Here is a 16,318-nt window from a genome sequence, read left to right as displayed (position 1 = left end):
TGGGGAAAATGATAGAGAATTTAGATACATGCATGGATGGATGATAAAGGGAGGAGATCCAACAACGTTTATTAAATGGGAGTTCAGGAAGAAGATAATAGAGAAAATGGAAGAGAGGCACTATTCAATCAAATAGGTAATGGTCTAGAGTTCTCCAGAATCCATGAAAGTCACAAGCTCTTAGATTAAAGTGTCTCGGCAAACACCATGCAAGACAATAAAAAAGAAACCTTTACTTAATGTGTTGTAGTACAGCTATTAAATAGTAAGACAAAGAGAATATCACAATGTGTTGTAGTACAGCTATTAAATAGTAAGGCAAAGAGAATATCACAGAATTAGAGAGGAGAGACAAATTACATAAATGGTTTAATAAAATAGAAAAAAACACAATAGGATAGAACTAAACATCTATTCTTGATAAAAGCTCTTGGCAGAATTGGATTTGAAGTGAATTTATGTAATCTGAGAAGTGCTACCTGGTAAATCTGATAAAGCTACCCAAAACAAAAACATACAAAACATATTATTCCCTTAAGTTCAAGAGTGAGACAAGATGCCCACCAACCATTACTCCTTGCTTGTTCAGTAAGACAAGAAGGAAAAATAAGTTTAAGGGTTGGAATGAAAGAAGCAAGACTGTCATTGTTGCTTATATGTTTGTGTATGCAGGAAGCTGAAAGAATCTTGAGATTGTAAGCATCTCTCTACACCAACCACAATTTTGAAAACAACTAAAATGCAACAAAAATATAAGGTTTCTATGAATATATCAAAGAAAAGATAGGCAAGGCTTTTACTGAGAGAATTATACAACTTTATTGAAAAAATTAAGAAAGCTTTTAAAAGGTAGGAGACGCTGTGCTCAGGGACAAGGAGACTGAATATTTTAAAGATGTAATTGTCTTCAAATGAATCTGTAGAGTCAGTGCGGTCTTGTTAAAACTGCTGTGGGTTTTTACATGAAATTTGACAAAAGTTGCACAGAGGAGCAAAGGACTGAGTGGAGCCCAGGTACTCTTGAAGAGCAAAAAAAAGGGGGGGGGGGAGGATTCTTAGCCTACTAAATATCAAGTCTATTCTAAAAGCTATGGGACTTACTACAAATAAACCAGTGGGGACAGAATAGAGAGCCCTCTGTGTATGGAAACTTATTATATGCCAGAAAGTGGTATTGCAGGTCAGTGGATGATCATACCATTCTCCAGAGTAGGAAATCAGTAAGTAATGCCTAATCGTGAAATTCAAGAACTAATAGTATAGTCATATTATTTAGAAATTTGGAGGTAAACGCCAGAGTTAAAGCTAAAAGAGTTGAAAATGGTTGCCGCTGGGGAAAGGGAATTATGAGATGGAGGTGAGCAGGAAACAGGTAAATTCCTTTTTTTAAATAATAAATCTTTTAGAAACTCTCTTTAAAGTTGGTAAAGAGAAGAACTGAAAAGTGAAAATGGTTTAATATAAAAACATATGGTATCATGTAAAAGGGTGTTTTTTTAAAAAAATCTTCTTTTTCTACAGTATGCTGAACATACTTCGATTTTATCTTCTTGGTACTGCAACCCATGACCAGCATGTTAGGCCAACTCTGATTTATCGGAATATATCAAAATGTGCATATACATAATTTTATTTTTTTAACTGTAAAAAGCTTTTACAGTCTTCAAGTGGTTTTTATTTTTGATGTTTGAAGTAAGTTGTCATTGGATAATTTTATGTTGTATACTTTTAGTCCTTACTGAGTGAGTTAGAAATTATTTCATTGATTCCTAAATATAACTTTTTTTTTAGTATTAAGTCGTTATTATTTTAAGAAAGATATTACCAGTCTTTCTACATTTCCTTTTTTTCAAATAACAGAAGAGAACAAGGGATTTAATGTATGTAGTAGCTCTATTCTCATCTGTTCCGGTTAAGCATTATCTAGAGTATTATACTCTTCCTGTTGCTATACTGAGGAGTACCAAAACAAACAAACAAAAAAAAGTAAATGATACCCAAAAAGATGAATGGGATGATGTCAGCTAATAGGATGCCATGTGAAATAGGAATTTGTGCTGAAATCACAGTAAAAACAATAGAGGAAGTTACAGTAGCCACATTTTGCTTAATATCAGGAAGCACTTTCTAGGAACAGAGGATTCCTAGCATAGCAAGAAGCTGATTCTGAAGAACAGAACTCTGTCAAGTATGGGTTAGGTATCCTTATATTAAATTCCTGAGAGATGGCTTCTTCATTGTATGAAAGTTGATCTCTAAGGTCCTTTTAAAATTTTCAAATTATTTCGTGACATTGAGATACTTGCTTAGCTTTGAAGTATTTTGTGTTTTTCAGACCAGTGAATGGAGGTTAAGCTATGTCAATAAGGAATTTGCTGTCTGCCCTTCTTACCCGCCAATTGTCATAGTTCCCAAATACATTGATGATGAAGCTCTTCGAAAGGTAGCTATGTTTCGACATGGAGGACGCTTCCCAGTACTCAGTTATTATCATAAAAAAAATGGAATGGTAAGTAAGTGTATGGTACTGCTGCTTGATCCACTGAAAGTCTTAGTTTACGGATCTTTTCTTAGAAATACTCCCTTTTCTGTGTACTTGTTCATGGATGTGATTAGTCTCTCCCGCTACGACTTCCTTCTTTTAAACGTTAGGGAATCAGGAGTAGTATGTTTTGTGATTAGGATAGGATTTTGAATTCTTTACATGATGCTGCTCAAAATTAGGCCAGATAGGCTTATCTTCAGGACTCAGTACAAAGGAAACTAATGATCATTTGACACTTTAAATAATACTGTTAGGTAGAAAAATAAATTTCTCCAACCAGAATAATGGTAAGATACTTTGTTTTAATTATCTTTACTAAATTTCCCTGTAAAAGGTAAATTGAGCAGACATTTTTATTTTCAAAATGGAGAAGAGTGACACATGTTATTGTTACAACTTTAGTACAGGAGTCAGTAATTGAATAGGCAAGCACTTGCTGTGTGTTTCCAAAATATTTTCTTTCTTTTTCTTTTTCGTTTTGAGAGAGAGTGCACGAGTTGAGGGTGAGGGTAGGGTAGGGCAGAGGGAGAGAGAATCCTAAGCAGAAGCATGGAGCCTGACGTGGGGCTCGATCCTGTGACCCTAAGATCATGACCTGAGCCGAAATCAAGAGTTGGAGGCCTAACTGACTGAGCCACCCAGCCGCCCCCTAAATATTTTCTAAATCTATTTCTGTTCTCTTATTTTCTCTCAGTCAATAACTCTGTTTCTCATTTTGAAACCAGTAGTAAATTAGTGGATAAGTTATACTCATATTCCATTTCCCTTTTTTCCCTGGATAGTAAGTATGGATATTTAGACTAAAAAGGTTTCTAAAAATTTGCTATTTTGACATCAGGTCTTCTATCCTGTTTGCTCAGTAGTTTTTCTGTTAATCAGTGTTCATCACAAAGCATTTTAAAAAATACTAAATATACTATGTGTCTATTTACATGGTTAGCGCAGACTGGGAGTTAACTGTTGTCATCTTCTGGATGACCTTTCTTCATCATGTTAAATTTCAAGGCAGTTAAGATAACAGCATATATATTATGGGATGAAATGGAAATAACTCTAAACTATTCACCAGGGAAGAGACCAGTATAATACTGATTTCTTGAGAAAAGTTTCAAAATCAGACTTTCAAAATATATAGTTGATAGTCTTTGGAAACAAGTTTCTAGGTCTTGAAATACTGAAAAGGATGAAAGAGGGCCATAGGAGAATAGATAGTAGACAGCTTTCAGGATATTAAAAATGATTCCCACAAGAAGAATAGTACATAAGCTTTTTTATCTTGGCATTGGTGCCTTTTCTCTTTATAATTCTTTTCCTTTTTAAAAAGATTTATTTATTTGAGGGGGGCAGAGGGAGAGAATTTCAAGCAGACTCCCCACTGAGTGCAGAGCCTGACATGAGGCTCGATCTCAAGACCCTGAGATCATGACCTGAGCTGAAACCAAAAGTTGGACGCTTAACCGACTGAACCACCCAGGCGGCCCTTTACAATTTTTTTAAAGATTTTATTTATTTATTTATTTGTCAGAGAGAGAGAGCACAAGCAGAGGGAGAAGCAGTCTCCCCAATGAGCAAGGAGCCCGATGTGGGACTCGATTCCAGGACCATCATGACCTGAGCCGAAGGCAGACGCTTAACCAACTGAACCACCCAGGCATCCCTATAATTCTTGATAAAACCTGCCAACCCTGTTTATATAGTTGAAACAGAAGTTTACCAGCACGTAGGCCATTATTCTTGTATTACAAGGCTGTGTCCAGTAAAGAATTTACTGACTAAATGAATTATAATGTTTGATCTCTTTAGCAATTATAATGTATTATGTGGAAATATTTTGAGATATTAGGAAGAAAAACTGTTTAAAGTGCAGGGCTTATTTTTGTTTTACAGTTATTAATTATTGCAAATATATAGAACTATTTCTTTGTTTCAGGATCAAATTCATTTCAAAGTGTCACACAATTGTTTTTGAGATGCTCTTAATCTAGGTAATTCATTTCTGTTTTCAGAAACTTTCAAAGCAACTAGTCTTCAATTTTAAACTGCATTGTGCTTCTAGGTAATCATGCGAAGTGGTCAGCCACTCACTGGCACAAATGGGAGAAGGTGCAAAGAAGATGAAAAGCTGATAAATGCTACCCTCAGGCCAGGAAAACGAGGCTACATCATTGACACCCGATCTTTAAATGTAGCTCAGCAAGCTAGAGCCAAAGGTGGCGGATTTGAACAAGAAGCTCATTATCCCCAGTGGAGGCGGATTCATAAGTCCATTGAGAGGTAAAAGACTCTGGAGACAGTAATGGACTTTTATTAGAAGCAAATTAGAGTGAGTGAGCCCTTAGCTGTTCAAAGGTCACAAGTTCTCAAACGAACCTACCCATTAACTTAAAGTCAGAAATTGGCTGGATATCCTGTCGTGTTTTATAAGATGAGCGGGAAACTTAATCTTGGACTTGCCCAAAAGCATGCTTTCTCTAAGTGAACTCTTCAATTTCATCACTGCAAGGTCTGTTCCTCTATTAGTAGATCACTGGTCACCACACTTAGTGAACAGATATGCTACAGATAAGTATATTTTTCTAAGTCAGAATTCTGGCTAGAGACTTCCTTTCCCCCACACCCACCTAATCTCACATGGTATTTCCTCCACCAGTATCTTTTATGTTTGCAGTTAGAGGTTTATAAGGGCTTCTGGAATGGGTGGGTGGGGGTTGGAGCTAATAAAACGATGGGGTCTGAGCTGGCCTCGGCCATCCCTGCTGAAGGAACCAGGTGTCTAGCGTTGGATTTGTGGGAACAGGATGGCAGATGTCAGTGGTGTGGCCTCGTGACTTGTCACAAAATGCAGTGTTCTGTCCTGTTCCCTAGTCAGATAATTCCGCTGTGTGAACTGGTTTAATCTGTTCATCTGAGGAATGACAGGCGTGTTAGGCTTCCTTGCACCCATGTTTAAATATTAGTTTTTCAGTGTTTAATTATCAAGTTATTGTATAGCAAGGTAAATATTTTTATACTATTTTGAGCTACTTTGCCTCTTGGGTTATAGTGGAGGTTGGGGTTTTGGTTTGGTTTCTCCTTCATCATTGTATTTTCTATTTTCTTTTTTTCTTTTTCTTGTTTTTTAAAGGTATCACATTCTTCAGGAGAGCTTAATCAAACTCGTGGAAGCTTGTAATGACCAAACACATAACATGGACCGATGGCTCGGTAGATTGGAGGCTTCGAACTGGCTGACTCACATCAAAGAGATTCTTACAACTGCTTGTCTAGCAGCTCAGTGCATCGACAGGTAAAGTGTATTTCAGTGTTCCAGAATGGGACACGTACTGCTAACTAGACCTTGCTTTTATCCAGACTACGTTTATATATTGTGTTAAAGTTTGCACCTGTCTATACCTTATGTTCAGATCATTGTATAAATTACTACATAAGATAGTCATTGCCATTCAGTTATCGATGAGGTATGTGCATAGAGTCTGGTATGTAATTGATGATTAATGAACCACATACATACACACATCTTCAATGATAAAACTTTTTTTTTAAGTACTAAAGGAACTATTTTTTTTCTATAAAATCCTTGAATTGTGAATCTACCATTTTTCCTTTTCTTAAACCATGAAAAAGAATGAAAAGAAGTTTTCTTGTTTGCTCTCAGAGGGCCAAACCTGCCTTCTTACTTTTGAAATATCAGTGAAAAGAAACATGTAATTCTGTTACACGGTAAAACAACTCTAATTTCTCAGGTACCTTATTAACAAACTACTTGATATGTGTAGTTATATCAGGATCTCAAGTTGAGCAAACCTGAGGGCAGTGATGTGAAGTATATGAAGTAATTTTATTCACTCAGTTGAAGATTGCTAATCCGTGAGACTTGAGGCAGAAGACTTGAACACAGAGGCAGAAGGATTGGTATAAGTTGTTGCAGAAGCTTAGAATGCCCTTTTTAAGAAGGGGATTCCTCTGAAACAATAGGTAGGTATAAGAATCACCACCACATAGTTGGATGGCACTTTTCCTTGAGACTGTAATTTGTTTTATTGATGCTTCCAAACTAAGGAAATACACATGTAATGTTTTTACGGTTAGTGAGAAATTGATCATAGAACAGGTTGCTTAAGATTATGTGGTGAGTTAATGACAAAACCAGTAATGGGTAGAGATTCTTGGTGTTGGGATTCGCAGGCTGTCGTTGTTCTTTGTCTTAGGCTTTACGGGTTAAAGAAGAGGTTCTGAGGCAGAGAAATCAATATTACGGAATGATGAGACATTAATTTGAAGGGTTTCGTTTCTTTTTAACCTAAGTTAAAAAGATATCCCCTTGCATGGTGAATACAGAGGCTTCCGGTTTCTTATGAACTGTAAATGACAATGAACATTTATCACCATGTTGTCTGAGATTGCAGCCATGATAATGGGATGCTACAGGTCAAGGCAACCCGAGGTGCAGAACAGTAATTTAACTCCACCTTCGTTTAGACTCAGCTGGCCACCGGAAACAAACAGGGACTTCCACGTTCTCATAAGCGTTGAAGGTTTTGGTTTATTTTGCCATGTTTGGGTTCCCTGTTCTGATATATACTAGCTTATTACTTATACCTCCATAAAAATCTGCCTTTGTAATTAATTGCTCAAAATGTAAGAATAGACCTTGAATGAATTGAGTTAAATTGAGAATATACCACAGATAACTAAGATATAGCGATTCAATGTATACATCAGAAGCTTTAAAATACTTGCTCATACCCTGCTCCTAGTCACAAGAGTTCATCCTAAGAATGAGGTTGTTAACCTAACCTTGGGTGAATGACAGGGAGTCTTATTTTCAAATTAAGAACTCTCAAATAATTTCACAGAAGACAAAAAGCTAAGTACAGTGTAACAAAAATTAGCAATGACCTAAATAACTCCTAAGACATTTAAGTAAATTTTAGTTGATCAACTAAGAATATTATATAACCATTGATACAGTACTTCTAAAGGTGATATGAAAACATAGGAAAATGTTTATAATAAAAGTGGAAATAATAAGCAATTACCTTTTGTTATAGCTACATAAAGGATATAAGTACAAGAATTAATAGCAGTAACCAAACTTGAAATTCTTGTGGGAAAGTGGTGAGGTTATTTTCCTTTTTCTTAATATTTTCTTCACTGTCATTTCAATATGAGAGTTGGAAGAAGGGGAGGGGAGATGTACTTAATTTAGTTTTTGGTGTTTTCTCCTACTGTCCTTAGAATAATGGGGTCCCAGACTCCTTCTAAGTATTGTGGTATGGTAATATCATTGCCACTGACTTTCTAGATTGACAGTTTTATGCTTGTTTGTTTTTTTGTTAGTTCTTTGTTTGTTTGTTTTTTAACTGTTTCTTCTTGGGGTGCCTGGATGGCTCAGTCGATAGGCATCTGTCTTCAGGTCAGGTCGTGATCCCAGCATCCTGGGATCGGGCCCCGCATCAGGCTCTCCACTCTGTGGGAGGCCGGCTTCTCCCTCTCCCACTCCCCCTGCTTGTGTTCTCTCTCTCGCTGTGTCTCTCTCTGTCAAATAGGTAAATAAAATCTTAAAAAAATAAAATAAATGTTTCTTCTTGTTTTCATGTTTCTGAAAGTGTGGTTCGGGTCTTGTTTCCTAGATCCATTAGATTACAGTTTATGAAGGCGTCCTTATAGTCAGCTGATGGTGAAAAGGTAGAATCAGGGTCAGAGAGATACAGAAAAATAATTTCAAGTGTATGTTTCTAGGTTTGATGAGAAGGGCTTTAATCAACTATTAAGGCAGAAAACATAAGCACCTATTGTGGTGATAATGACTGCTTTGGGGTTTTGTTAAAGGAGAAAAAATTCAACTAAAATGTTTTGTGAAGGTTGTTATAACTTAAAGAGGTTCTTGCCATGTGAAATTTGGAACCCATAGTTTTTCTTTCCTAAGAGAAGCTCTCTTCCTGTGCCTTAGTTCAACTCTAAACCCTACTGGACAGAGCAGAATGCATGAGTTGGAAATACTGTACTCAATAAATGTTTGTTATTAACAGAGTTGATTGACTGTGTTGGGAGTATCCCATTTGTACTCTGGATTTTCCTATCAGGGAAGGGGCATCCATATTGATTCATGGAACAGAAGGAACTGATTCCACACTTCAGGTTACCTCCCTGGCCCAGATCATCTTGGAACCAAGAAGCAGGACCATCCGTGGTTTTGAGGCCCTGATAGAAAGAGAGTGGCTGCAGGTGAGAAAAGCTGCTTGGTGTGCACAGGAACTGCTAATAATTGATGTGATCCCAGTTTGCAGGAGTGGAGAGAATGTATGACATTTTGATTGATTAAAATGCTTAAATTGTATGTTTACTTTTCTGGGAGCAGTTAATCTCTCTTCCTCTCAGTAAACGTTTATAATCTTTACTGCCTTTCCATTTTTGTGCCTCTCTCTGCTTATTTTGCTCATTTGGCGTTTCATTCCCTCAACAAACTCTCACTAATTGTACTTTGTTACCTACAGGGGAAATAACAAAGAATGTAAAATAGTCTAGAGATAAAAAACATAAACAAGGCAGGAAGCGTGTGAGGACTTGTACCTATAAGGGACGGGCTCTAGCACTTTCTGCCTTTTGCTTTTGGGGCTCCACTGTGTCCTCTTGCCCCACCAGGTGAAATCCTTCTCATGCTTTAGGATCCAGCTACATGTCGCTACTCCCATGAAGTCTTTGGGACCTTAACCTTCTTTACAGCTAAAAATCGATCCATTGTCTTCATGACTTGTTCCCTAAACTAGACCCAAATAAAGTGACTTCTCTGAGGTCAGGGAACCATGCCCAATTTCTCTTTTATCCCTAGGATATAACGCAGTGTTATTACATATGCTGAATGACAACTGAAATAAAGGCCCCATAAAATAGATTGAAATCCTCCCAAGTCAGAGGTTAACTTATAAATGTATATACACTGTGTAACTTAGTAAATAATCTGTGATTAAGAAAAGTGTTTAGATATATTTTGAAAGTAGAATTATCTCTGGAGAAAAATCATTTCTGGCCCTTCTAGTTAAAATTCAGATTTATTATGTGTTAATGCTGTTATGTATGCCATGTCTGTCTTACCCTGCCTGACGACTAATGTGTATCTCTGTTCAAGTCAGACCATCCCAAATATTTGGTAAAAATCTCTTCAGCAACATTCCTCATGATGCATAGCAAACAAATAAATGAATGTGATTTACTTACTTAAATATTACCATATTAATGGGTATCAAAATACCATTAGCCACTGGAAAATGTTCATAACATTTTCTTTGTCAGATGAGGTAGTATAAGGACCTAAAGGTAAAGCAAATGTGTGAAATACCTAGAAGGGTGTGATTTGGGATAAGATCAGTAATCAGTTTCTGGGTGGGCCAGAGATCCAAATGATTCTTAATTTCCTTTAGTCAGTAGAGGTCAGACTCTTCCAGTTCTTTTCAAGAGAAGAGGGGAACTAAGGACAATTTTATCTCTAATATAAAAGTATTCATAAAGATTTCTTCAATATAATAACTTTTTTCCACATGTAATTAAAAATTTAATATCAGGAGTGACCTTATAAAATTTGTGTGTGAGAGCTCCATATTTATTTCCATGTAGTGGTGAGGCTTATGTAGTTTACAATAATCTGTAACGCTTTGGAGAGAGAAAAGGTGATAGCTGTCTTTTGTTTGGTACCTAAAGACCTTATATTCTTTGACTTTGCTACAAATTATAGAGACCTAGAAAATTTTACTTTATAGAGTTCACCAAGGATAATTGCAGTTCTTAGGGTTATGCCTTAACTGCACAGCCTTGTTAAATATTTGGAAGTCGTGTTTTTTTCCTCAGCTGCTGAAAATTGTTTTAAACCAAGAAATTATTAGTCTAAATAGCAGCCATCCAAATTATATGGTGTTCCATTTAATAAGAGTTTCGTTGCAACTGTGTGAAATAATGTTAATGGAATGTGCTGTAAATAATAAATGTGCTCTCACTAGGCTATGACTGTCACATTTCCATCTTCTGTCTTAGGCTGGCCACCCATTCCAACAGCGCTGTGCACAGTCAGCCTATTGTAATAGTAAGCAGAAGTGGGAGTCACCTGTATTTCTCCTCTTCTTGGACTGTGTGTGGCAGATACTTCGTCAGTTTCCTTGTTCTTTTGAATTTAATGAGAATTTCCTCATCATGCTCTTTGAGCATGCATATGCCTCACAGTTTGGAACATTCCTGGGCAACAATGAAAGTGAAAGGTGGGTATACTGCTTACATGGGATGAGGGCCATTTTGTTTGTAGCTGTTTTGGTCACTTCCTAAAAGAGACCAGGATTTGGTTCTACATTACTGTTATTTATCAGATGGTAGAGGTTACAGTTAGTATAAATTAAATTACATGAAGTGTGTTCTTATGAGCCTATCACATGCTAGGTAAGAGCATGTCCTAGACTTTGTTCTTCTAGATTAAAATTAGTCCATACACTGATTTAAAACCTTTGAGTAAATTGGGCAACCATTTTAAATGTTAATTTCCTTATATAAGATCATAGTAATCTTACATCTGGAAGAAGCCTTAACATATACTCCAACTCTACCCTCCATCCAATTTTAAGATTGGGAGGGGAATACCCAGAAAGTTAAATGACTTGACCAGGGGCACACAGCCGGTTGGTCACCAGTAGTAGGGCTATAATACAGGTCTTCCTACTCCTGCTCCAGACTTTGTCTATTACCCCTGGAAACTGTCCTCAGGCCTCCTTTCACAGTCCAGACGCCATCAAGTTTATAGGTTTATTTAGAAGATTCCTATCAAAATGATCTTTAAAGGTGCCTAACTGGTAATCTCAGTTGGGTACAGTCAAAAGGCTTCCTCTTCTCTTTTTTCCTTTGTCATCCTAGCTAAAGGACAGTTTTGTTGGTCTTTTCAGAGAACCAACTTTTGGTTTCACTGATGCTCTCTGTTGTCTATTTTCTATTTCATCTATCTACTCTCTCCTCATTTTTTCCTTCTTTCTGCTAGTACTGGTTTACTTTGCCCTTCTTTTTCCAGTTCCTTAAGGTATAAAGTTACTGATTTAAAAGTTATTGATGTGAGATCTTTGTTCTTTTTTTTTTTTTTAAGATTTTATTTATTTGAGAGAGAGAGCACAAGCGGGGTGGGGCAGGGGGGTTGAGGGCCAGAGGCGGGGGGGAAGCAGACCCACATCTGATCAGGGAGCCCGATGCAGGGCTTGATCCCAGGACCCTGGATCATGACCTGACCCAAAGGCAAACACTTAATCGACTGAGCCACTGAGGCTCCCCGATCTTTCTTCTTTTTTTAATGTAGGTTTTTACTGCTATAAATTTCCATCTGAGCACTGTTTTCACTGAATCCCCATATGTTATATTAGCATGTTGTGTTTTTGTTTTCATTCATCTGTGTTTTTTCTTCTGTTACTGATTTCTAACTGTATGCTGTTGTAGTTGGAGAAGATATTTGTGTGACTTCAGTCTTTTAAAATGTATTGAGATTTGTTTTGTGGCCTAACCTGTGATATATCCTGAAGAATGTTTCATGTACACTTGAGAAGAATGTGTACTCTGATGTCATTGAGCAGAGTATTCTAGATTTGTCTTACATTTGTTCAAGTCATGTATTTCTTTTACTGGTCTTCTGTCTAGTTCAATACATTATCAAAAGTGGGATATTGCAGTCCTCAACTATATTGGAGAATTGTCTATTTCTCTATTTCGTTATGTTGATTTTTGCTTCCTGCATTTTGTGGCTCTGCTGCAAGGTACATATATGTTTATAATTATTATATCTTCTTGATGGATTGACTCTTTTTCAGTTTAAAATATCCTTCTTTGTCTCTTGTAAGAGTTTTTGTCCTAAAGTTTATTTCATCTGATGTAATATATCCATTCCAGCTCTCTCTTGGTGTGGAATGAATATTTGTGTGGAAAATCTTTTTTCATCCTTTTATTTTCAATCTGTTTGCATCTTTGAATCAGAAGTGAATCTTTTATAGACAGTATATAGTTGGATCATATTTTAGTCCATTCTGCCAATCTCTGCATTTTGTTTGGAGAGTTTACTTCATTTATATTTGTAGTGATTACTGAAAAGGAATGGCTTATTTCTGCCAGTTTGAGATTTATGTTGTTTGTCTTATACCTCTTTTGTTCTTCATCTCCTCCATTACTTGCCTTCCTATATGTTTGATACTTTATATAGTGTACTATCATGATTCCCTTCTTATTTTGTGTATATTAATTTTTTTTTTTTTTTTTTTACTGGTTACCAGGTGGATTTCAACTAATATCCTGGATGTAGAGTTCTTGGTAGGTAGTTTTTTGGTTTTGGTTTTGTTTTTTTTCCTTTTAGCACTTCAGAAATGTCATTGCTGTCCCTTCTGGCCTCCATAGTTTCTGATAAGAAATCTGTTGTAGAAGGATCATGTAGGATCCCTCTACATGAGGAGTTGCTTCTCTCCTGCTGCTTTCAAGATTCTCTCTCTGTCTGGCTTTTGTCAATTTGATTATAATGTGTCTTAGTTTGGGTCTCTTTGCCTTTATCCTTCTTGGAGCCTGTTGAACTTTTAAATGTGTAGATTCATGTCTTTTATCAAGTTTGGGGAGTTTTCAGCCCTTAATAATTTTGTGTGTGTGGTTCTTTTTGTGTTCAGTTTTTTCTATTTGTATTGAGGTATAATTGACCAATTGGCCATTAATTCTTTATATATTCTTTTGTTCCTTTGCTTTCTCTCTTCTCTTTCTGGGATTCCTATTATGCATATGTTGGTGCCCACAAGCTGCTTAGGCTCTGTTCATTTTTCTTTATTCTTTTTTTGTTCTTCTCAGAATGGGGAAGTTAAGTTGACCCATCTTCAGATTTGCTTACTCTTGTGCCTGCTCAGATCTGTTATTAAAACCATCTAGTTAGTTGTTTTGTTTTGTTTTGTTTTTTTCTGATATTGTACTTTTCAGTTCCAGAATTTCTGTTTGGTACTGTTTTATAATTTTGTCTGTTTATTGATATAGTCTAGGTTTTGAGACTTGTTCTCCTGGTTTCCTTTAGTTCTTTGTCCTTAGTTTTTGGGTTTTTTTGTTTTGTTTTGTTTTGTTGGGTTTTTTTTTTTAGCTCTTTGAGCATATTTAAGACTGTTGATTTAAAGTCTTCATCTCATAAAAGCAAAGTCAGTGCTTTCTTAGGGACAATTTCTGTTAATTTTTTTTCTATGACTGGGCTATACTTTCTAGGGGTCTTTTTTGCATCATTTGTAATTTTAAATCTGGACATTTAAAATATTACAACATAGTTCTCTGGAAATTAGATTCTTCCCACTCCTTGGAGTTTGTATTTATTACTTGCCATAAGCTGTAACTATTTATTTAGACCTTTGCTAAACTGTTTTGTGAGGTGTATTTTTTTCTCATGTGTAGTTTCTGAAGTATCTGTTCTGTAGTTTGTGTTCAGCTATTGTTTGACAGTGATTTCCTTGTTTTTTTTTTAAGTTTTTTTTTTGAAGATTTTTTATTTATTTATTTGAGAGGGAGAGAGAAGAGAGATAGAAAGCACGAGAAGGAAGAGGGTCAGAGGGAGAAGCAGACTCCCCGCTGAGCAGGAAGCCCGATGCGGGACGCATTGAATACCTGGAGCCAAAAGAGAGAGAGAGGAAAAGGGGGAGGGAAAAGTGAAAGGAAAACCCACTCCAGACAAAGGAAAAAAATCCTTTTGCAGTCTTTACAGATGGGCTTTATGCTGGAATATTCCTTCAGTGCTTTGTCAGGCCTCAGCCTTCACTTTTGGCCCTCACTGAGCCTAGAGATCAGTCAAAACCAAAATCTTGGGATCTTCTTGGGCCTTTTCGGAGCATGTTTCCTGCCTTAGGCATGCATATGGCTTTCTTAATTCCTTACTATACATGGGCAACTGTGAATACACTGCTTTTCCAAATAATCTTTTTCCTTGGGCTTTTGGTGCTCTGTTGTACCCCTCAACCATAATCTTTTCCCCCAGATGGCTGCAGGTTGTCCGTTCACCTTATGTTTTCTAGGAATGCCCACCGCTTTTCTGCCCATGGTGATTTCCAAGTTAGGTATAACAAAGACAGGTGCTTCAGGTAGCCCTTGGACAAGTTAGAACAGAGAGACACAATTCTTTGTGAATAAGGACTGCTTTATTCCCTCTGAAGCCAGGGACCAGGGTCCCATGCTAAGAGCATGGGCTGCCATCTTCAAGACCTCCATGAGCTAGGGTAAGGGTAGGGCAAGAGCAAATAAAAATATCATTAAGCTTTTTTATTGTTTTTCAAGTTTCCTTTTCCTTGATTCTTCATTTGCTTGTGTGCTGTAAACTTCTCTATTTCCCAGAAATCTGACAGAGTAGGTGCTAACAGTGTCTACTTGTGTCTTCAATGTTTCTCTGGAGGGATGGGCATTTGGAACTGCTTACTCTGCCATTTTTGGTGACATCAGTCTTCTTCATTTTTGAAGCACAGTTTTGCTGGTATAGACATCTTGGTCGGTAGTCTTTTTTTTTTTTTTTTAAGATTATTTATCTTAGAGAGAGAGTGTGTGGAGGGTTAAGGGCAGAGGCATAGGGAAAGAGAGAATCTTAAGCAGACTCGCACTGAGCACAGAGCCCAAAGCAGGGCTCAATCTCATGACCTGGAGATCACTACCTGAGATGAACCAAGAGTTGGACCACAACCAACTGTGTCACCCAGGTGCCCTGAATATGTCATACCACTGCTTTCTGGCCTCATGGTTTCTGATAAGTGAGCCATTACTTTCATTGAGGGTCCTCTGTATGTAATGGGTCATTTTTCTCTTACTGGTTTTACAATTCTCTTTTTCTTTGGCTTTTGACACTGATGTGTCTTAGTGTGGACACTTTGAATTTATCCTCCTTGGAGTTCCTTGATCTTCCAGGGTGTGTAGAATCACATTTGAGAAGTTTTCAGACATTATTTTTCAGACATTTGTTCTGCCCTTTTTTCTTCTCCTTCTGGAACTCCCATTGTGCATGTTGGTATTCCATAGGTTTGGAGGTATTCCATAAGTTTGGAGATTCTTTTCAATTTTCTTCAACTTTTCTTTCTTTTCTTCAGAAATTAATAATCTCAATTGACCTATCTTCGAATTCACTGATTCTTCTGCCAGCTTAAGTCTACTGTTGAGCTCCTGTGGTCATTTTTTCATTTCAGTTATACTTTCAAATCAGGATTTCTCTTTGGTTCTTTTTAAAATTTTTACCTCTTTACTGACATTGTCCATTTGGTATAGCATTGTTATCATACTTTCCTTTAATTTTTCAGGCATTTTTCTTTAGCTCTTCGAACTCATTTATGAAAGCTAATTTAAAGTCTTTGTCTAGTGGGGTGCCTGGGTGGCTTAGTCGGTTAAGCATCTGCCTTCAGCTCAGGTCATGATCCCAGGTCCTGGGTTCGACCCCTAGTGGTGCTCCCTGCTCAGCGGGGAGTCTGCTTCTCCCTCTCCTTCTGCTCCTCCCCCTACTCATGCTCACCCTCTCTCTTGCTTGCTCCCAAATAAATAAATAAAAATCTTAAATAAAATAAAGTCTTTGTCTAGTAAGTTCAATATGTCCTCCCTCTCCAAGGGACAATTTCTTTTGACTGCTTTTTTTTCCCCGAGTATGGACCACACATTCCTATTGCTTTGTATGTGTTGTAATTTGCTTTTTTTGAAAATTGATGTTTTAGATAATATGGCAAATCTGGAAATTAGATCCTCTACCTTCTGAATGAATAACTTTTTCCTCCTTTGCTCAGG

At 36.9% G+C, this 16,318-nt stretch overlaps 1 protein-coding gene across 1 annotated transcript in view; it reads left to right on the top strand.

The window, feature by feature from the left end:
* Positions 1-16,318, top strand: part of MTMR9 (myotubularin related protein 9) — a 55,708-nt gene that overhangs the window by 25,010 nt on the left and 14,380 nt on the right. The window contains exons 4-8 of the mRNA XM_025873754.2: positions 2,336-2,509; positions 4,602-4,819; positions 5,670-5,831; positions 8,632-8,773; positions 10,574-10,794. Coding sequence (XP_025729539.1) covers positions 2,336-2,509; positions 4,602-4,819; positions 5,670-5,831; positions 8,632-8,773; positions 10,574-10,794 — 917 coding nt within the window. The remainder of the gene's footprint in view (positions 1-2,335; positions 2,510-4,601; positions 4,820-5,669; positions 5,832-8,631; positions 8,774-10,573; positions 10,795-16,318) is intronic.

The sequence above is a fragment of the Callorhinus ursinus genome, unplaced genomic scaffold, assembly GCF_003265705.2.
Source record: "Callorhinus ursinus isolate GAN/ISIS: 27379988/994484 unplaced genomic scaffold, GSC_fseal_2.0 scaffold4, whole genome shotgun sequence".
Classification (NCBI taxonomy): domain Eukaryota; kingdom Metazoa; phylum Chordata; class Mammalia; order Carnivora; family Otariidae; genus Callorhinus; species Callorhinus ursinus.
This window is presented reverse-complemented; position numbering and strand designations above follow the sequence as displayed.